The 22,294-nt window shown below is 44.6% G+C and overlaps 1 protein-coding gene across 1 annotated transcript in view; it reads right to left on the bottom strand.

The window, feature by feature from the left end:
* The window catches only part of met (MET proto-oncogene, receptor tyrosine kinase), a 72,374-nt gene extending 52,981 nt beyond the window's left edge, over positions 1–19,393 (bottom strand). Inside the window, exons 1-2 of the mRNA XM_037107940.1 lie at positions 19,098–19,393; positions 16,300–17,500 (exon numbers count right to left, since the gene is read on the bottom strand). Coding sequence (XP_036963835.1) covers positions 16,300–17,499 — 1,200 coding nt within the window. The 5' untranslated portion in view covers position 17,500; positions 19,098–19,393. The remainder of the gene's footprint in view (positions 1–16,299; positions 17,501–19,097) is intronic.
* Positions 19,394–22,294: the final 2,901 nt, after the last annotated feature.

Here is a 22,294-nt window from a genome sequence, read left to right as displayed (position 1 = left end):
TTACAATACATGTATTTTTTTTTTAACCTCCACTGCACTTAGAGAAGGCAGGAGTCTTAGAACTTGGATGTATACTGTATAACGAAAACTATTTAGACAGCTAGATACCACCGCGGGTATGTGCGTGAGAAGGTACACTTTGGTCGGACCTTTAATTTGGAGGAGTTTACATTCACATTAGAAGAATGTTGAAGGTATCCCAGGCCTTTTTATATATATGGTCCCAAAGGGAAAGGGTAACGTATAACGTGGATGAATATGGATGTGAACACCCCTCGAACACACCGTCTAAATACTTTTCTGACTGCACTGTAACCAAATGAGAAACGACACGGGGTAATTTCAAGGGTGCAAACGAGCGCCACATCATGCTTTGCTTTTTCAGCCTGCGTGTTACTCTCCCGGGCCATTATTTTAGAGCATTAATGTCTTCTTGAGGTCAGATCAATCTCAGATGTGACAGCAAAGCGGAGCGATCAGTCGTATTTACCAAAGCAGCTGCCATTCCTACATGTGCGCTTAATTATAGAAACACATGAACGTAAAGCGGGTGAGGGCTGATTTATTGGCGAGGCTGCCTCGGAGAGTTAGCACCAATCATCTACTCGCATGACTTTATTAGCCTTAGCGTTACCTTCTCCCGTTGATTACTGCAGTCGGAGGGGGGTTTGGAAGAACAGCTGTTCTGCCGCGCTCAGTCATAACAGCCCCGCTGAAAATGTCAAGATGATTGGGCCTTTACTTCGAGGAGGGACAATATTCAGTTTGAAGCGAGGATATGCGCACAAGTTCAAAGATGCAAACTGACAGTTTGCAAAGTTATTCAGCCAAACCTCTCTCTCCCTTTTTTTCCTCCCAGAATTCTTTCTTCCTAGCAGTCTGGAATAATCAGATCCATCCACCGGTGCAGACACTTGGCAGGATCTTCACAGTGAAGTTTTCACTGTAAGCAGAAATGGCCAAAAACAGCTCTTCAGGCCTCCTCGCTACCATTTAAAGCACACTCTCTTCATGACTATAAGCGGCTCGCTCTGCTTCTCATTTCTTGCGCATCTGACAGGCAATGTTCTCTCTGGGAGTAGTTCGGGGGCTCGTACACGAGCTCGGGCAACAGCAGCTGGAGAGCTGTAGCCCAACAGCAGCCGTTGAGGAGCAGCCAGATAACCTCAGGTTGTAAACAGCGCTGGCCCGCGCCTCAGCAGCGAGGCAGCTTATCAAGCCAGGGTCAACATTTGGTCTGAACACGCGGGCCTCGTCATCCCAGCGTGGTCCTGGATGGGATGAGATCACTGGCAGGCGTCTAGCTGGCAAAAACACGGCGCTCGCACTCGTGGTGGATTTCAGATCAGAGCCAGATGAAAGAAAAACAAGTGGCTGCAGAGCGCCAAGCAACGGCGCAAGACTGGGAATCTGAAAAGCAGCGGCGTGGAAGAAACTGTTCCTCACAGGGATTCAAGCTTTTATTGCTCAGCTGCGCAGCCTTTCGGGTCTCTCCCTTTTGACCGAGTGACACCAAAAACAAGCAAATGTTACAGTCCGGCAGCTTCGCATGGAAACCGACGGAGCTAAATATAATTGTGAAGTCCCTCGGAAACACAAACAGCCAAACCCTCATCAAAACACTTGGCTGATCTTTATGAAGTCACCATAAACTATTCCACTGCGGTGTCTCGAGAGCGCGCAGGTGGCAGCCACTCGCGTGCTTCGGAGCCTCTGGCGTGCATGACGGAGCGAACAGGAGGCGAATCGGCATCGCCTCCGTCCTCAGAGAGCTGACCATGACTGCAACAATGCCTCTCTGTGCTACTTTTTCACACTTGTAAAACTCCTGGAGGTTGGCATCTGGCTTTGCAGCGTTGCTCAACCTCCATCTCACACACTTTTGCACATGTATCAAAGATCTGCGGGGGATCGGGGCTCTGAATTATTTTGCTGCATCTGCTTGCGCTCACTTACCGAGCCACCAGGCCCGAAGCCAGAATTTTTAATGCTCGGGACTGGAGGATCTCAGTGTACTGGCTTCACGGTGAGGGCTCGGTTCCATGTCTCGCTTTGAAGAATATGCAGGCTGGAAGGTGTGTGATGCAACCCGAACAATAACAGTTGGTTTCTCACACCTGAAAGCAAACTGGTAGTCGTTTTCCCCCCAAAACCATAAAAACAACAATTTAGTCAGGCTTGCAAACCTAACAACAACAAATTCTACAGTAGCCTACTGTCAAACAAAAAAAAAGGGCATGCTTCCAAGAGAGCCAACACAAATCAAGTCTCTTTAACCGTAAAAAAACACGTCATTCAGTTCCGAGAAAAGCAGCTCAGCCCACTCAGGTGTGAGCTTGCCTTCCAATGTATGATTCAAGTCCAGATCACCGGAGAGGAAGATAAGATCAAAGCCCACAGGAGACAATATCAGCCCTGTCCCAGGGATTGACTCGATAGCTTCTCTGTTTGTGGTGCATTGTTTGGGAGCGCAGCAGGGTGATAAAAGCCATACAAGTGTGTAGATAGAGAGGTGGGGAGGAGGATTTCTTTCTCTATTTGCCTCCATTACTTGAGTCCACACCCAGGCACAATCCTTTGCTTGCATTGTGTGGGGATTACTGGTTGAATTGAATGGGGGGGGATTAGTCCTCATCTGAGGTGAGACCTTCCACTGGAACAACGTGTTGTCCAGCCTCCATTTGGGCCAAAAAAAAAAAAAAAAAGAAAAGAAAAAAAATCCAGGGTAGTTTGCTTGCTTGATACCTGTGTATTCAGGATGTTGAAATGGTTGATGGCTTAAATAGTCAGCTCACTCAAACGACAAACACTTGCCTCTGGTGGTATCTAGATGACAAACTTACATTCCTTTTTTCGGTGCCCAGGGCATTAAAAACGTTCAAATACCTGAATGTCTTTGGAACCGCTTTCCTTCAAAATGAATGTTCCCTGTTACATCTCAAGCAAATTCTCTTATTGTTATTGTGCATTAAGGACACGGTTTCATGCTGCTGCTGTCACGTTGTTTTGGAAAGTGTTGTGTTTGTATGCATGTGTGCACCACAAGGCAAATTCAATTCAGGTTCACTGGCAGAAATCCAACAGACAGAAAACAAAACCATCTAGGGAAGTGAGAAAATATGCAACTTGTGTGAGGTGACTATTTTAGGATTTTGAGTCTTTGGATGCACAGAGGGCTGATGATGGAGGTGACTTTATCTACGTCCAAAATCTGGGGGCAGGTAGATTTAACTGTGTGTATGTCAGTGAAATGCCTAATGATTATTTTCCATTGCCAATTAACTATTCAAATAAATGGATTAGCTGATTGTCAGACAATGGTGAAAAACTTTCCCAAGTTGCAAAGTGACATCTGACAATTAGGAATCTACTTTTAACCCTTTTATTTGATGAATTACTCAAGTCAGTTAATGTAACCAAAATACCTTGCGAATCATTTTAAGAGTTGACAACTAATCCGTTATTCTGTAAATCATTACAGAGTTGGAAGAAGAACTGCACAACAAGGAGATTAATTGAAGATTGAAGAGTCTTTGCGTTTTGTACATAAACGATACTCACGCTGTCTTTTTCATGTGCTCCATGTTATTAATTTTGAAGTTTAAAGATTTGGAAATGAGGTAAGATTTCATTCGGGATGATTTGCTGCTCTAATGACCTCTGTGATTATGAGCGTTTCAGAGGGCCAGACACAGAGCACATGACAAAGCTGGAAGGATCCTGAGCCAAGGAAATGAGACTGATCCGGGGTCGAGGTGAGGCCGTTGCTCAGGACGGCAGCAGGAGAAAAGGAGATTGCATTTGGTCCTTCACAGAGAGTGAGGGGGGCTGACAGATAAGCATCCACACGCCTCATTTCAGTGGAGAGCAGGATATCACCATGTGGTGAAACAGAAGAGTAGGAGGCATGCCACTGATTAGGAAATAGCTCGGGGGGCCTTGACTCATAAGCTCAGCGGAGCAAAGCTCCTCCGTATTTGACACTGAACAAGTGTATCATGAATGGCTTCTGGCACCGCTGGCAAATGCCCTCATGCTGGTAAGGAAAGCATTTAAGAAAATCCAATCAGGGACGAGTCTGGCTGCAGGATAGCATTTGAGGAAAATATCTCATTTGCAAGACAAGGGATGGATAACATGACTCAGCCACAATGATTCAACCACAGTGAAGGATAGATTACCAAAAAATTCAGCAGCAGAGGTTTTTTTTTTGATAAATGATTAATCAATTACTACATACATCCTTAAGAAACATAATGAAATAAGACGAGAAGGGAAAAAAAAGAATAGGTAGAACCACTTTTCAGATGATTAACTTGATGTTGATAAAATTGCATTTTTTGCCACGCTAGCACTCCGAAACCCAGAGAGGTTCAATCCCTGATATGAAACACAGGAAAGCAGCAGAATGTCACATTTCAGATGTTGAACGAGTGACAATCTAGAGGAGGAGAAAGTATAACAACAAGTAATGAAGTGAGGCAATTCTAAAGTGGTAGATCACTAGAAAATCGGCCATGGCCTGAATTAAACAGTATATGGCCGATGGTAATTTCCCACCCTGCTTGCTGGAAGACAGCTTGCAGGCACTGGCGGTTTGCATATTTACTACTCTACGCTTTATCTAAGGAACAAAGATAAGATGTGCATACAAAAGCCCATGCAAAGGGATTTACACACGCTTCCAGCTTTCCAGCAAAACAAGAACCCAAACTCGGGCTGATCATTAACTCTGCGGATTGAAAACTAAACACTGACACTGGCTGAATGTGAAATCATGTAGAAAAAAACCACGCAGGAAATGCCAGCAGACACAAACAGGCCCACATTGATTTACTGCGAACCGAGTGTCGAAATAAAGCTGCTGCAACCCGTGCCCGACAGTTTTATCTTCTACTATCAAAGATTATGAAAGCTGTTAGCCTGAGAGGTGATCATTAGTAACAAAATCGATGCGGATAAATGATTCATCGGAGCACAAATCAACACGCCGCCCACCACGGTTTGGCGCGACTTTCCAGGGAGGGTCATTTCAAGGGTAAACTTTTGTACCGCACCTGAAATTGGATACAAGTTACGTGTTCTGTGCAGCTGGAGGTGGGCGCTGACCAAGTTCTCCTCCTCACGCAGAGGAGCCTGCCTGGACACGGCTGCCAGGTGACGCAACGGCGGAGGGGGCAGCGGGCGCAGCACAGCTGCCTGCTCTCACTGGAAAACACATCTTCATCTGGCCAGTCGGAGTGTGATGGGCCATGATGTTGTAACATAGAAACAGTGGCTCGTAACAGCCTGAACTTGTTTAGCACTGACTGATTGATGACTGTTGCGCTGAAAGCTGCCAGTAACTGTTTCATTATCTCATTTTCTTCTGTTGCTTTTTATTTATTTTTTATTTTTTTCAGCGGTGAAATGATTGTTTTAGGTCTAAAGAAATAATAAGTTCAAAAAAAGTGACCGGCCCTCTGTTGCACATTTTGTCAAGTTGTGTACTGTAATTATTTTTGCTTGTTTCAAACAATGTTCACACAGAGAGACGTGTCATTTCACTCAAGGTGACGGTGTTTTTCTTTTCGGACGCCTGACGCCGTAACTTCCCGATGAGAGTCGGAGAGCGAGGAAGGAAGGTGGCAAATGTGACTCAACATACGGTAACATTAATAAAACTTTACAGCATGACCTCACCTGTGGACATTTCTAGCTGAGTCACTTACAGATAGATTCTCATCAGCAGTGGTGACAATGAAGACAACAATGCTGCCGTCTTTAGTTTGCTGTTTCGTTCCCACAACCAAAGATAAAATATTGAACAGTTAAATAGCGTATTTGAATAGCAAATATTCACACTTGCGAAGTTTGAAGCCGACAAATTCTTTTAGATTTGAGCATCGCAATAGTTGCCAATTAATTTGTTACATCGTTTCAGCTCTAAAACATTTAAATGGTACCTGAAGCAAGGGCATTCATTTTGCTATCATTGTGCTGCGATTGATGTCTTTTTGTTTAATCGATTAAACGTGTCAGTGGTCAGCTGATCCGACACAAAAACCCAGATCCATCGACAGCAAACTCCACCGCCGCTCCTCCTGCATGCACATGTGTTAAGATCTGCGTGAAAGTGTGTGTTAGGACACAGACGCAGGCTACAGCACATCTAATCTCACTCTCATTACAAACACACACGCGCGGTCTTCCATATCAAAACGGAGACTAGCGAGCGGCGAAGTGCGAAGGACAGGATGGAACAAGAACATAGTATTTTTCAGTCTTTTGTTGATTCCTGTACCGTGTTGGAGGCCCGCCCCCCCCACGCTCAGTGCACCGCTGGGTTCTGCACCCAGCTCTGCGATGGCAATGAGCAGGCTCGGGCATGTGGGACGTAATCTGTGACATGTGTGGTGGAAACCCTCAGATAGAGCAGTGGTTGCTCTTTGCTAATTTTACGATTTCATATGTTTATTTTCATCCTACCTCAGGAGGGATTAAGTTAAGGTTAGAGTGTTGTTGACAGATTGCTGACCTCCTTGAGGCAAAGTTTTGATTTGTGGTATCGGGCGATAAAAGTAACACTGACTTGACGTCTCCGGTGATACGAAACAGACATCAACTCTGACGGATCTTTTCCCCTCGTCACACAAAACAAAACGACCAAGCTAGGATTCCACATCGGGCGAGATTTCAGACTTTTCCCCAAAGTATTTTCTTGGGTTCATATGAGTCAAAGTTTGTGAATCTTTTGGGGTTTTCTCTCTGATTTACATTCCTTTCTTCCATTATTCGATATTGTAATTACGTTTACTGTTCATCTTCTTCTGTCTACTCTGCAGGTGCTCCATCCATTGCATGCCTGTCTGCTCTGGAAGAGAAATGGAAAAATAGCTTGAGTGCTCAAACCACCGTGGTGAGTTAAAAAAACAGTAGATTAAGAGTGAATAGACATGCAGTGTCTGACTGCCAATCGAGCTAAATGTTTACATACTGCGAGTTTTGTGCTTTATAAACAAGGCACAAAGTACTTAAGGACGACGTGCCGATGACAGATTGTCAAAAACAAGATTAATAAGTCAAATCCAGACATAAAAATCCCATTGTTCATCGCGTGCACCTTTTCTGGGGTGTGACATGTTTTGCATCATCTTGAAAAGAAGCAGGTCCAGAACATTTAGCTGATGGCGACGTTGCAGTTCTGTGTGCCATTTCCCCAAAATGAAGCCTCCTGCTCTGAACGTCTGGTTCACGTGGGGGGAGAATTTGAGCGAACAAATACCAGCTTAGTGAGGGCATGAGCAGGCTCGGGCATGCGGGGCTAAAAACAGGGACATCCACAGCAGAACCCATTGAATCACCAGCATTACTGAGAGATTGGCAGTATTAAGTCCTTCTATTGTCAGGCTGCCGCAGGTCTGATCATCTGTCGCTGGAAAACTACACAGAATGCATGAAATGTCAGGGACACTTGAACCGATGACAGACTGATCAGTAATTTCAGTTCTTGCAGCTTTGACAGATGCAGCGTGTGTGTGTGTGTGTGTGTGTGTGTGTGTGTGTGTGTGTGTGTGTGTGTGTGTTTTAGCTGTGAGGCAACTGATGCAAACTCATACATGTCTGAGAGAGTAAACGGTACATTTTATATGTCAGCTTTATGTCAAAGCACAAAAGTTAAACATATATTAGAGACACACAAGCCTGAGAAGCTTGTTAAATGTTCCTATTCGCCCTGCAGTATTTTCTGGATGATATGTATTGTGTAGTTTTGTGCTTTTCTTGCGCTGAGGTTTCTTCCCCTTCTCTGTTCTGAATAATGATTTGAAAAGTGCAGTTTGTATTTTTTCACCGAAATCTAAAGTGGGTTCCAGAGATGCTTTTGGGTCAAATCCAAGTCGGAGTTTCAAGGTCTTTAAGGTTTGAAGATCAAGTATAAACTCTGTATGGCTGCACTTCCACGAACATGAAGATTACAGTTGGATCAAGTCAGGAAGCCGACCTTCTCTCTCCATCTGTTGGATCGAGTGAGAGTCATTTTACCACTGTAAAAAAACAGGGGTTTGCCGATCAAATATCAGCTGTGGTCCTGTTCCATGTCCATTTCTCGTCCAGAATGTTTTTTAAAAACATATTTTACCACAGTGTTTGCTACCAGCTGGCCGCCATACTGTTTCTTGTGTCAGCCAAAACCAAAGCATCTCTCAACTCGCAGTGCTTCACCCACCAGCGGGAGTGTTTACTGGTCCGGTGCAGTGCAAGCACCTTCTGGTTGTTGCACCAGTGAATACCTGTCTACCGCCTGGACGGCCCAGTTTCATGCACTTTCCAGAGGGAAGTGAGTCAATAATCTGACCGTTTTTTCTGTTTCTATTATCGTTCTCATGTATTCAGGTCGAGTCAACTTTTTATACGCTGCCCTACGTATAGTACATGAGACACACACTTTCCGTAAGAGCCTCAATTTGAATAATGCACATCTACACAAAACAAACAACCTTAACTGTGAAAGCGGGAGCAACCTCGGGTAAAGCAACAAGAGCTGACAGACACGCAATGTGTACTCGCTCCTCTACAATGATCAAGCGCGTGTAGTACGCGATGACACATCATAACAAGTTAAATGAAAACAGTAGACAGTATTTGGACACACTTAATTGTCCACCAGACCTCCACCAAGCCACCAGCTGTGTCTTTTATAGATTTACAACTTAACTACAGACTCCGTGAGCTCCTTGTTGTTTAAGAGTTGCACATGCAGGCTGTACATCTTGTCATTACGATGCACAAAGTCTTTACTCTCCTGCCGATGACCCACAATTTTCAAAACCTCTCCTGCATGCTCATCTCTGTGTTTCTTTACTCAGTGCTGTATGTGAGTTTCCTAAGTGCAAATAAACTGAAATCTTATCTAGTGACCACAACACTGCCAAATACATCTTGGAAGTCACATATCTGGTTCTCTAATCTATTTCATAGTCTGAAATCATAAGGAATTCCTCAACAGAGCAACATAAAATCAATGTGCTGCTGTGGGTTTTTTTTTGTTTTTTTTTTTCAAGGCAGCGTTTAAAGCGTGTTCATTAAAACAGGCGGGCTAATTAAAATGACTGTCGGTCAAAAGTGTCTCTCCCAGCTGGAATTATATTACATGCTCTATAATCAATCAGGGCGAAGATTCAATTTAAAAGCAATCAGCATTTGGTGGGTCTTCTCGAATCAATAGTAATCTGATGATAATTTTGACCCGTGGCGCTTCTTTATTTTTTAGTCTCAAATGTTCCTGCTTCCTCGATAGACTTATGGGAATGGGTGCCAGCCAGGCATGCTGGGGATGCTCCAAGTCCCCGCCACGGCCCTGCACACTACATTACCCAGCAAAATGGACTGTTTTTTTAAAGCGAAACTGTCAGGCAACAGCACATTGTGGGGTCGGAGGAAGCTTGAAGCGGGCTTTTGATAGAAGAGGTGGAGAGGGGAGCTACTGAAATGCATCTCAAGATTACGTTTTGGTATGCGTGCTTGGGAAATAATTAGTTAAAGGAAAAGGTCACCCTAAAATAAAATCCAGTCATTATCTCCTCACCCGCCCATGCCGACTGAAAGTCAGGTGACGTTTCTTTAGTCCACAGAACATTTCTAAAGTAATAAATACTCTTTGCAACTTCCAGGCCTGGTTGAGCTCGTGCATCCACTTCAGCCAATTCATGTTTGTTTTGGGGTTGTTTTTTTTTAAGTTTTAAAGCACGTCCCCATCCACTTCAGTTGTTTAGGAGAGCGGTGCGATGCTGTTTTACTGTGACGCTCCAGAAATGTTTTGTGGACTACAAAACATTGCTCGACTTTCCATATGCATGGGGGAATTGTTCCTTTAAAAGTACCCAACTGGCTCAAAACCTTGTTTGTATTTAGCGTGTGCACCAAGGTAAGTAGTTACTCATATCCGTTTGGCCTTTGTAAATAAAAGAATGGACTCGCAGTCAGTTCAGCTGTTTAACATCAGTTCTCCTTTCGCTCAGATCAACGACTGAGGCCTTTGTGAAAGAAACTACTGTTGCATTCATAACTGCACCTACAAAGGTAGCATAATCAAAAAATGTAGTAAAGCACAGTAATCAGTGGTTATACTCGACGAGAATAGTAATTATTTCCTCAGTTTCATGCTGCTCGTGAAACTGAGTTCAGCCCCGGAGACAGAAGCAGTAAGAAAAACAGATCTGATCCATCACGTCGACAGCCGAAAAGAGAGCCAGTCGTCATTACAGCATTTATCATATGTTGCTGCCTAAACTGGAGTTAAGAGGTACGTCTGAGCTGACAACCGCCACTTAAAAAACTTCAAACATGCTCTTACACCGAGCTTTCAAACTCATCCAGATCCCTACTGGGAGTTTTCCACAGGAAACAGAGAGTTTGGCGGAGCGAACTGCAAAAATAACCTCCCGTGCGCGCAAATACGCCTCCTGCGAGTGTTTACACCTTTTTATGAATTTATGGGTCGCGCCTTATCTCCCCTGAAGCTCACGATAACAGAGAGTCTACCTGCCATATGCCACTGAGTGCAAGTCATAAATCAATTAAGCAGCGCTCCGATCAGATCACCCAACTCCAGGTTTGGGAGCACGAGTGTCAGATGGGCAGTTGCTCAGTGGTCTGTTGTCGTTAGCGCTGGCTGCCTAACCTGGCAGCTGAGGAGGAGAGGATCCGAGAGAGACTGTCAGCAATAAAAGAGAAGTTGGAAAACGGCTTCAGTCGGGCTGAGATAAAAGCTCTTTTGGCTGCAGCGATTCAGCACTTGACCTGCTGCGTCTGCGTGTTTGGAGGCACAAACTCAAACACATTTTGAAACAGCAGATTTTTTCGTGCCATTTGTCTCTGCTGAGGTCTGCAGAGAAAGAAAAGGCAATACTCTGCTTCTGGCTGTGTGTGTGAGTGTATGAAATGGGGGAACCAAAAAGGGATCAAAGAGCGAGGACAGTACTGCAGCTGCGAAAAAGAATGAAGTCAGCGCGATTTCAACTTTTAAATCATGTTGTTTGCTGACATATCCACACAGAGGAGTGCGCAGAGTTAGAAACAGAACAATCCCGTGATAATTACATGGCAGAGATGCTCCTGTACCCCAAGCAAAAACTGATGTCATCATGCCTCACGTCGACCCCGTAATCAAGTGAGTCAAGGGGAAAGAATGTCTTATAAAGGAATAGTAGACTCACTCCAAGTGATCAAAACAGACGTTTTCATACCGACAGCCGCTGTCAAGAGGTGGAGACAGACAATTACTGTTTAGGGGTTTCGGGAAAGAAAGGTTTTCTCAGCCTCTGTCACAGGGCACACCACAGCTCTTTATTAAAGAGTCTGAAGAAGGCGTTAGTTGTTTGATTTGGAACAGGTTGTTTTTAGCTTTGATCCTTTGCACAGAGGCTCGACAGGCTCAGTTATCAGTTTGTACCTGAGGACGACTTATGACTTCTTTTCCACAAAAATCGTTACACAACCCACAGCTGTCGACGAAGACACTAGAGGAGCTGAAAGTTTCAACTTTATTTCTAAATCCTCTGAAAAAAAAAAAAGTCCAAATCACTGTAGCCCGCCAGAATCACTCAGAATAATGTTGAGTCAGGGGTGGCCCATCTGGCCAAAAACAAATATTACAATGTATCTAATTGGAATCATGATCCATGATCTAATATTGCAACCGTTTTTTTCCCCTCAGTTTTGCATTGTGCTGCAGACTACAGCTGGACTTGAAATCATTTGACTTCATATGAATTTCTCCATTTGCATCATTGAATCACGACCTTTGCATTAAAGATGCACCGGGTGCACACTCGTCTTGTGTGATGTGCGTGACTACATGATCATGTGATCTAACTGGCAGCCTCCCAGTGAACATCTCCAGCCCGGGGATAGAGGCCAGTTACAGTAACGAGGTGATTCATAGAGTTTCTTGATGGACTTAAACTGGTAGCTGCCTTCCTAAAGTGATTGCTAACTGCGGCCAAATGTACCCACTGTAGCCGCGCAACAAAGCTAGCAGTCCTTTTTACTGGCCCGTACTGTATCTATTTATTATTTCTTTTTTAAGGACTCTTCTTGGCATTATTTATAGCTCAGCTGAAGAGTGACAGGAAACAGGGTAAGAGAGAGGGGGAGTGACACGCAGCAAAGGGCCACAGGTCGGACTCAAGCCCCGGGCTGCTGCTGCAGCAGGGACGCAGCCTCCAAATATCTAACTTAATAGCCTTAATAGCATTGTTATAAACACTTGCAGTGCATCTGAGGCTTGTGGTGCATGATTGCTGCACCAATGTTATGTTATGATCATGACAAATAAATAAACGTAACAAAGTAATGAAAGACTTGTGATCGAGATAAGATCACCTATGAAAACACGGTCCCCGATGAGGAGGCTCTTTGGTGTTACACGTCCACTTTCCCACAGGTGCTGGTAACAGGTGGGGGGGTCGGGGGGGGAGGGAGGGGAAGAGGCCTTGCCAGTGTAGCCGGCTGCCACAGCGGGCTGGGGGATCATCTTCCGCCCAGCTGCTGATGCCCTGTTATCCCTGAGCCATTCATCACGGCTCGCTGAGAGTCAGATATGTGCTGCCCCCGAACCCCCCCCGGTGTCCAGCATTCCTCACTTTCCCCGGTGGATCTGCGCCGCTGATAGCTGTCAGGGCCGTGCCGATGCGCCCAAACACCCACCCACAACGTATTTGCATGTATCTGCAAAGCTGGTTTAAATCTGTTTTAACTTAACCACATGTCACTCCTCGTGTGTGTGTGTGTGTGTGTTTGTGTGTGTGTGTGTTTGTGTGTGTGCGCGCGTGTCTGATCTCTTCACTGCAGCTTGTGCCTGTAAAATCACTACAAACAGAACTAAACTTTAAGGACCAGACAACGTGATTTAAAAGTTATAACTCCTTAACCACAAATCATGTGTTCTTTACTCCTCAGCCAATTGTTTCGAAATGTGCACTTTACAGTTTTAGATCATTTTCATCCTTCTGTGCAGCCATTGGTTTCCATTAATTTACGTGAAGCCAGAAACTCAGACGACTCTTGAATTCGGCTTGAGTTGTGTAATCCATCATTGTGATGAATGTCTGCATTCATGTTGTTAATGGTACACTTTCGTTGCATGACAAGGCAGACTAAGTGCAGAGTGATTTAAAGCGTTACCTCTTTAAATGTCCTGTTACCACTTTGACACAAGTAAAGGTACCCTCTGGATATTTCAACCACTAGGAGAGCTATAGAGCAACATCTCAGGGCAAAGATCCCCATTTATTCTGGATCTGAAGAAATGCCCATATGAGGAGAAGAAGCAGAAATGAAGGACTGCATAACAAAGCAGGTAAGAAGAAGACAAAACAAAAATAACAGTAGGTTTAAAATGTTCAGATATTTGGATTTGCAAAGAAGATGAATTTAGTTTGTGTGTTAGGCTAGATTAAAGGTTCGATACGCACAAATACCAGTTTAAAAATATTCAAAATTTAACTTCAATAATTAACAGTGTGAAACACAACAGTGTTGGTGTTATGTCAAATACATTTATGCTGTGTCTTCTGAAGTTAGCATGCTAACCAGCTAACACCAGCCTGTCCTGTCTAGTACCACTTTGAGCCTGAAGAGGTGATAGTCTGATAGTAAAGCTCAGGCAGAGCTAACTAGCTACAGTGAGCAGCAGTTAGCAGTAAGTGATATGCTACCCCTTATTTGTTTGGAGAATGAATTCAGGTAGTATCCAGTTTTTAAATAGTACACCTTTTAGAGTGAATGTAAACATTGATAACAAATAACTTCACAGGGTACATTAATGCAAACTAGATGTTCATTCATGCAACTTAAACACAAATGCTTTTACCATACAAAAATGAATGGAAACCAATGGATGTCCATAATGGAAAAAAATTAGTTCAAATGTCAAAAACATAGCAGCCTAGTTTTCGAAATGATTAACTTGGACACCAAGTGTACACAGTTCATAATAAACAGCATCAAACATGCAAAACACTGACACAACCAATCTGAGGTGGTTTTTCTGTGAAGCAACAGCAGCAATAACAGTTTTTCAAATGAAGACGTATGAAGCATCCAAACATTTATCATACAAAGAATCGCACAGTAACACACACACACACACACACACACACACACACCCAGTGTTTTGACAGAAGTCTTCCTCTGATGTGTGCTGGGTGTTTGCACGTGACTCTGGTGTTACTCCTGTATGTGCTTGCCCTTTGATGGCATTCAGTGAATAATATATGCAGGAGACTTAAGTAAGCCATGGCCTGACCGGAGATATACAGTACTGACTGATGCTGAGGGTTAAGTAAAGATGAAGTCGTGGCACACATATTGACGGACCCTTTAGCAGGGCGGTCGGCAGTTAACTTCATGTTGTTATTGATCAGGTGATTCAACCGATTGATGAGTCAGTGTTGATGGATTGGACGTGAGTAAGTACAGGGGAGGTAATATTGGCTTACGGTGGGGGGGGGGGCTTTACCTCAGTACAATGCATATCAATTAAACTGTAAAGGAATGACTTTGTTTCCAACATAATTGCTGCTTTTCAGCTTTAATTTGAGAGTGACTTCATCCACATCAGATGACAGTGAAGGAAGTGTGCAGCCAGGCGAATGGATGAGGATATTGGTTATCGCCAACTTTACATGTTCATCGTTGTTTTCTGGGCGACATGTCAGGTGAGCTTGTCATTCGATTTTGCTTTTCTACTAATGATCAAAGAACAAGAGCTGATACTCCACGTCGGGCTCTTGTTCAGTGGGTTAACAGTTTTGCCTAGTTTTCTGAATCAAAATATATAGGACAAAATGAAACAATGGCCTGAAGTCTCCAGCCCAAACACATCACCAGACACTTGGAATACTGACTGGTCATGTTCTGCCAGGACTGTAGTTCAATCACCCTCACTTTTTTGCATGTTTAACTGACTTTTTTCCCCTCAGTTTTCAACAAAGGAAACACACCGTGATCGACTGAGATGAGGTCAGGTGAAAGATCTAATCAGAGATGTCTCCTCTGTTTTTTTCCCCGCGTGTTAAGGATCACTGTACTGATACTTGGCCGTGAGTCCCACACTGTTCACCAAATATGGGTGTAAACAGACAAACTAAAGCTGAGAGTCTGCTCTTTAACCTCACAGACATTGTTTCATTTCAAATCCAACATGCTGCAGCACACAGCCAGAGCAGTGAAAACTGTGCTACTTTCCCCAAACCAATCCATAAAAACAGGCAGACAGGATTATTTTAGAAAACGTCAAACATTACCAGACGCACTAATCAGAAATGTGCGTCTCCACTAAGACTCGCATGTGAGCTCTTAACCAAAGGGGTCAGAGGTCAGGAGCAGGTCATGCTTCAGCGTGTTGCTCAAGGACACTTGAACACAACGACACAAGGACAGAGATCCAGTAGACTCACTGGCTGTCTGAACCTGAGACCACCCAGTTACTGAGACATTCTCTCCGGCCAACAAGCCGACCTGCCTGCAGCAAGTAAACAGCCAAGATCTATAACTCTTACAGATAAAAAAAAAAGCCATGCATGTACAAGAGATGACAGATTAGAGACTTATTTTATGTGTCTAAAAGGCATCGTAAAACATCAGGATGATGCTCAAACTTGGTTGCTAGTCTGCAGAGGCTAATTTATCTTTTGGATTTAATCAACAGCGCTCCTGGTAAAAAGCTGCAACGTACAGGACTAAAGTACCATTGAGAATTCAGTTGAAATATGACCTGGACATGGAAACAGAGCACGTCAAATCCATTGTAAATTTAAAAAAATTGTTCTGCTCATCAATAAAATGTGTCACATTTTGCATCCTAACAGTAGCCACTGTAGAGGCTGCAATAAGACGTGAATGCAGCCTCCCAGGCTTATTCAGCCTCAAACATCACAAATTAAAACTGAATAGATATAGGGCTCATCATTTAAGTATTAATTAAGAGAACAAGCAGGGAACTCATCAGTGCACACCAGTCTTCTCCTTTTTTTTGTGTTATTTTTGCAAAGAAATTGGTGAAAATCTATAAAAGTTGAGCCTGAAAGAAGACACTTGCAGGACAAATGCAACTCTACTCAGGAAAGATGGAAGTAAGACTACTTCCATCTTTCCTAAGTTGACTGGTGGTTGGTTTAAAAAGTCATTGTGCTTTTTTCGACAGTTGAGAAAAGTGCAGAATTTGCATTTCCCTCCAAAAAAAAAAAAAATACAAATGCAAAGTAGGAGCTCAATGGCCTCCCCCCAACAGACACCCCGCCCCCACCCAGTGCTTACCACATTGTAGCAGGACTTCTTGTCTGATCCAGTAAAGTGATACGGATCTACCGTGTTGCACTTCTGCATGTACATCTTGAACATGTTGTTGATGTGTTTCAGGGACATGATGCAGACGGCCGAGTTTGGGGTCGGCTCCGGAGAGTTGGGCTTTCCCTTGGCGAAGGCGGCGAACAGCACGTCGTCGCCTTCCTCCACCTTCAGCTGCCTCTGCAGCACAACGTCACTGCCCACCTTGGCGACGTGGGCCGCCTGGAGGATGTTGAACACCTTCACCTCTTCCGTGGAGCGTCGCCGCCGTTTATCGGTGCTGATGCACTCGAGGGGCATCTCAATGTAGCGGCGGATGACAAGGTCCGAGGAGCACATACGGACTATGCGGGTGTGGTAGGCCTGGGAGTCTTTGCTCACCCGCTGCACTGTGAGGAAGTAGGTGAATGGTCCACTGTGGAAGGAGTACACGTATCGCAGGTAGTAGTTTCCACGTAGGGGTGGAATCAGATCCATGTGTGAGAGGTTGGAGAAGAAGGTGAAGCCGTTCTGGCTCGTCTTCATCTTCCGCAGAGAAATGGTATGGGGATTCGTGGTGCTGCCTGTTATGTTTCCGAAGCCCGGGATCTCAGAGTTCCCAACAAAGAACTTGATGACGTTGCTCTCCACGTTGAGCACCTGGGAGCCTGAACGGCTGACCACGACATCCGCGTCGATAGGCTGACCCTTGCCTTGCCTCACCGTGTCGGTGAAGCAGTAGACATATTCGTCTACGGTTTTCAGGCTAATGCCGTCATCCAGGACGTGGCGTCGGCAAACACCATTGTCTGCCGAGCCGCAGCTGTACAAGCCCTTGTCGTAAATGTTCTCCACCACCAGGGCGATGTTGCGGTTGTCCACCCTGCCGCCGCTGCTCATGTTGGTCGCCTTGTGGCCGCAAGTCTGGTTGGCAAACAGCGGCCCCGTGTGGTACTCCGACAGCTTCGTGAGGTTCGGGGCCAGGGCGTAGATTCTGTTTACAGCCCCGACGTAGATGATCCCCTCCAGCACCACCATGTTCTGGATGGGGAAGTCTGCAGTGAACGTTGGCAGCTCGTAGGTGACTGAAGGGATGAGTTTGTTGGTCTCGGGTGATTTATCACACTGGCCCTGCACAGTGGGGCACAAGGCCCACAGCAGCACGGCGGCGTGAAACGAGTGAAGATTCATCCTGTTCCAGAAATAAGAGACATGACAAATGAGTTAGTAAAATGTTCCAACAGAAAAAAAAAAAAAAAAAAACACAAAACATTCATCATATCTTAGAATAGGTGGCCTCAATTGTCTGAAGCGTGAATGTGTGGGAAAAGGCGCAAGCTGTGCTGAATAGGGACTACTGAGCAGAAACAAGAGGGGCATCGAAATCCCTTTTCAGCCTCATAAATAGAACTGTGTCAGGGTATAAAACCACCGTTTACTCACTCCACCACAAGCAGTGAAACCATTCATACTGAAGGGACTGGAGGCTTTGTGGCGACACAAAGCTTTAATATCAGCCTCCTGATCAACAGCGCTTCAACTCCTGACTGCACTGACCCTCGAAAGGCCAGCAGTGGGACCTGGGTGCGCACTTCTGTGGTGCTCAGCTCCGTTCCCGAGTGACCACAGCGAGAGGCAAAGCGGTGAATCACCCAGAGAGCGGCCCGCTCTGCAGGGCAACGCAACCACGAGCCTAAGTTTAGACAGCAAGGGCCCCAAGGGAGCGGAGATAAACTCAATTAAAACAAAAGAGGCTGGAGGGGGAGAAGGCGAGGGGGACCGTCGTGCAAAATGATAAATAACCTCAGCTACTAAATGGTAGTCCTCTGGGAGATGCTTTTAGTGGAGGGAGGTGGGGAGGGTGGGCAACACCAGAGAATTTGCAAAATGTGCATTTGCATGCTGCATGTCTGGATGTGGTTTGAACAGGATCTCCAGATGTAAACCAAAACAAGGCAATAACATGCCCACAGTGAGGAATAAACTCACAGAGATTGTGTGCAGATTTCCACTGATTTAAGACTGATGTCTTACTCACTTATTTTTTTTTTTAAGAAGAACTCTGAAGGATTAAGCTCAGGTTTTTTTTTCAGGGAGAAGATTTACAGGCAGACAGAGCCAACAGGTGTTTGTTAGGCAAACTCCTGTGAAAGTCGAGAGCAGAAAATATTACTAAGACACGCCAAAGACAACGACAAGAAACTGAGGCAGCACTCCAGGGGGATAAACGTGATATAGTAGAAAATAAAGATTAAAAAGGAGGAAAGAGTTCCAACCCAAAACACATGTTAAGATTCTGTTAGAGGCTATTACTCAGTATTAGAGGCATTTTTTAAAAAAAAATTCTTAAGGCTCTGGTGAGATGAGTATCATCTTGTTTTTGGTCTAAAATTATGAGTAACAGTGGGCACATTACCGCACACCTGCACCAAACACAATAAATGCACAGCCTCGTCGCACGGCTGTGTTTTTTAAAGGACAAAAGGCGGCGGAAAACAGTGAAAATATTTTCATTTTGAGAGGAAAGTGACTCATGGCGAAAGGTCTCAGAAAACACGAATGGGAAGTTGGTGAAATGGTGCTACAGGAGCCAGAAAAAACATTTCAAAACAGGCTGTGATATCCAGAGGAGGAGGAGGAGGGGGAGGAGGAGAGGAGAGGAGCGGGTGAGGAGTTTCAGCGTCGGGATCTCTGCGCTTTTTTACGCATGAAAAAATACAGTTCGAGTACAAAGAAACAAGAGCAAAGACGAGAAACTGGGAGGAACATGTCTGGGATAATACGCTCACCTGTTCGCGAGCAAACGTGCTGTCCGCTCCCCTTGATTCAAATCATATTCCTCTGGTCTCTCCGGGAGCGGGACTTCTTGACTTTCTCATCAAGTCCCAAGTGATCGCTGTGGGCTTTTCTTCGCTTCTCCGTGATCAAACGCTCGGAATAAAAGTAATCAGACTTGTTCCTCAATCCGACTTTTTGCCGTTTCTTCTTTTGTCCAGCAAGTCCGCTGCGCTCCAGCTGAAACCTGTGCGACTCCACCACAGACTGACTGACTGACTGCATCCAGCGGACACACACACACACAGACACAAACTCACACACACACACACACACACACACGCTGCTGCCGCCGCGCTCCTCTCGTGGCGCGCGAAGGCTCCGCCCCTTTCCCTCCACATTCTGCGTGACGCGTCCAGGTGCTGCTGCGGCTCCGCTGGTCTGCGGAGCTCAGGTGAGACGGACCCACTGGCAGGCAAGAAGAGATGGAAAGACTGAGCAAACAGCAAAGTATGAGCTGCAGTAGTTAGTTTTTATCGTGTGGCGCCGAACCACCAATTACAACAAAATCAGTCAGGTTTTCAAAGAAGCTCTATTTTAGGTTTTCCTTAAGGTGTGATTTAATGGATTATTTTATATAAAAAGGCGCTCTGCAAGTTAGATACTTTGATTAGCCCTTTTCCAGTCAACTAATCAACCTTTATGTACTAAATCATAAAAAGTGCAAATTCCTCACTAAGTCAAAACTGCACTGTTTTGGAGGGATTTATCCACCAGATACATTTTTTTTTCTCGAGACAAGCTCTGATGAAGGAGTTTTTAAAGTAAAATAAAGCACATTTTACAGCACATGTGCCCTTGGCTGTCCATACCAACTGCTTAAAACTTCGAAATTAAACAAAAGCCACAGAAAAGGTCACAAGGGCTACTTCAGGGAAGGTCTTTCTTTCTTCTCCGGCTTCCACCTGACTCTCCTCCAGCAGCCCTGTGAGTCAGACTACTGGTTGTCACGTTTAAACAGCTCACTCAGCCATAAATAATGAGCTAAGTTATAAAGGCTAAACCAACTGTGTGTGTGTGTGTGTCTCAGCCATGAATCACATTGGCCAGCACAAAAAAAAAATTCCTTTGTCCCACTTCCTGAATGGAGGGCAGTTGGAATGAAGACTGGAGAGCCTGATAACAGAGTGTGGATGGAGAATTAATAGGTAGAGAGCTGTTGAGGAGCGGCACAGAGGCTGTTCACACTCACTTTCTGACAGAGGCACTGACATGTGAGGGTTTCATGAGACGGACAGGCAGGGGATGAGTGTGTTCAAGTGGGCAGACGAGTGATGTGAGGGAATCTGTGACATCCTCCATGTAAAACCAGACATATCACTCTGTATGTGCAGTGTTTCGGTGCCATTACAGAGTAATGGCTTCCTCTCCTCTCCTCTTTTTCCAGTTTTTAAGATGGCAAGGCTCAGCTGGTTTATGAATGTCTGCTAAAGTCATTATTAGAATCGAAAGTGATCATCTTTGACTTCACACAGAGGCGTTTTCTGGACAAACCCCGCAAATTCATCACCCTTTCACCTCTCAACTCCCTGATTTCCCAGAGGGCAACACTGTTACCTCTGACATCACACCGGAGAGCCTTTAAACTGTCAGTGTGCATCTATTTCATCTCAGAGGACTGGAGATGAAGCCTTTGCTTCCAAAGGTGTGTGACAAAAAAGCACACTATTAATAACATATTTATGAATAAGTAAGTTGAATTTAAAATTGAAACATTGAGGAAACAAAACAGGAAGAGAGAGGACATATTTTGGCTCAAAAACAGGGAAAAACTCCTGACCCAGTTCTGTTCTAAGGTGACAAAATTTGCTCAGAAGTCCCTTCTAATGATCACTAATTGATACAGCATATTTTTCTTTGTTTACTTTGTGCAAAAAAACGGATGGGTTAAAACAACAATTAAGGATTTTACAGGGGATTATGATCAGGAACTCTGAATAAGCATATTTCCCCAAAAATGTTGAATTCCTCCTTTAAGCTGACAAACTTAAACAAACAAATCAAGCAAAATAAATCAAGCTCTGTCCAAGAACTACATGAAACATTTTACCAATTTATTTGCATTGAAATCTGCCTGAGCACATGTTATAAAATTCAAGTGTGTTCTTGCAAAAAAAAATTTAAAAAAAAAGCTCTTATAAAAGAAAAGCTCATTGTCTGAAGCTCAATCTGCTTTCACTTCGCACTGAGGAGCCAGAAGTTTCACAACACACCCCGTCACTGCTTGCAGTCTCGATGGAGGAGCTGTGTTTTGCCTTACCTCGGGGCATTTCTGACGCACTGTGCCAAGGGGTGTGTCCAACACAGGGCGTGTGTCTGACTGTATAGCCTAGGGGTGTGTCTGTGTGGTTCCTGTGGTAGTAAACCATTTTGGCTCTGGCCCTTGTTTTGGAGGGGAGCAACGAGAAGAAGCAGAAGAAGGAGAAGAGGACGAAGAAGAAAAAGCCTGGTTAGGCGGTGAACCTCACGCTGCTGGCATGCAGACCGTGGAAACCCCACGTATGACGGGCGCTGCAGGAATGATCTGCATCCTGCCACCACGACACCTGCAGCAAAGAAACTATGCAATTTCTATTTTCTGTGTATGTTTTGGTTGCGGCTGCACAGTAGCTGAGATAAACACATGAAGGGGAAGTTTTGGCGGTGTAGTTTGCGAGGATGTGAAGTGGTATTAAAGGGTTTGGGACACTGTAGCTGGAAATGAATGAACTGGAAGAGTGACTGCGAGGTGGACTTTATCACTGAACATCAGCGCTTCACATCACTGGAGAAAGAAAAAGACATCAGTCACTGACTATGTAAGATATGGACGGAGCTTCGGAGCCTTAAAAGTGAAGCCAATGCAGAGCTGCCTTGAACCTGCATTCTTCCTAATGTCCAGCAGGGGGTAATTCCACTGGTTTCAAAGATGTGTCTGACTGTATGTAAGCTTATGAGAAATTGACCCTACTTCTCACTTGATTTTTTTTACATCAGTCTTCTTCTCATAAGCTTGATTGTAATTTATGGTCCCATTTTGAATAATAATGATGACATACAGCTTGGCTACCGTGTGACTGACAAGTCGTCCATGGCAAAAATCAAGAAGGCGACACGCGTAATAGCAAACTCAGGGTTGCAGAAGTGATGGACACTTAACCCTTTCATGCAT

Source organism: Acanthopagrus latus, chromosome 8 (genome assembly GCF_904848185.1).
Source record: "Acanthopagrus latus isolate v.2019 chromosome 8, fAcaLat1.1, whole genome shotgun sequence".
NCBI classification, from domain to species: Eukaryota; Metazoa; Chordata; class Actinopteri; order Spariformes; family Sparidae; genus Acanthopagrus; species Acanthopagrus latus.
The sequence above is the reverse complement of the archived record's forward strand: the minus strand, read 5'-3'. Positions and strand labels throughout refer to the sequence as shown.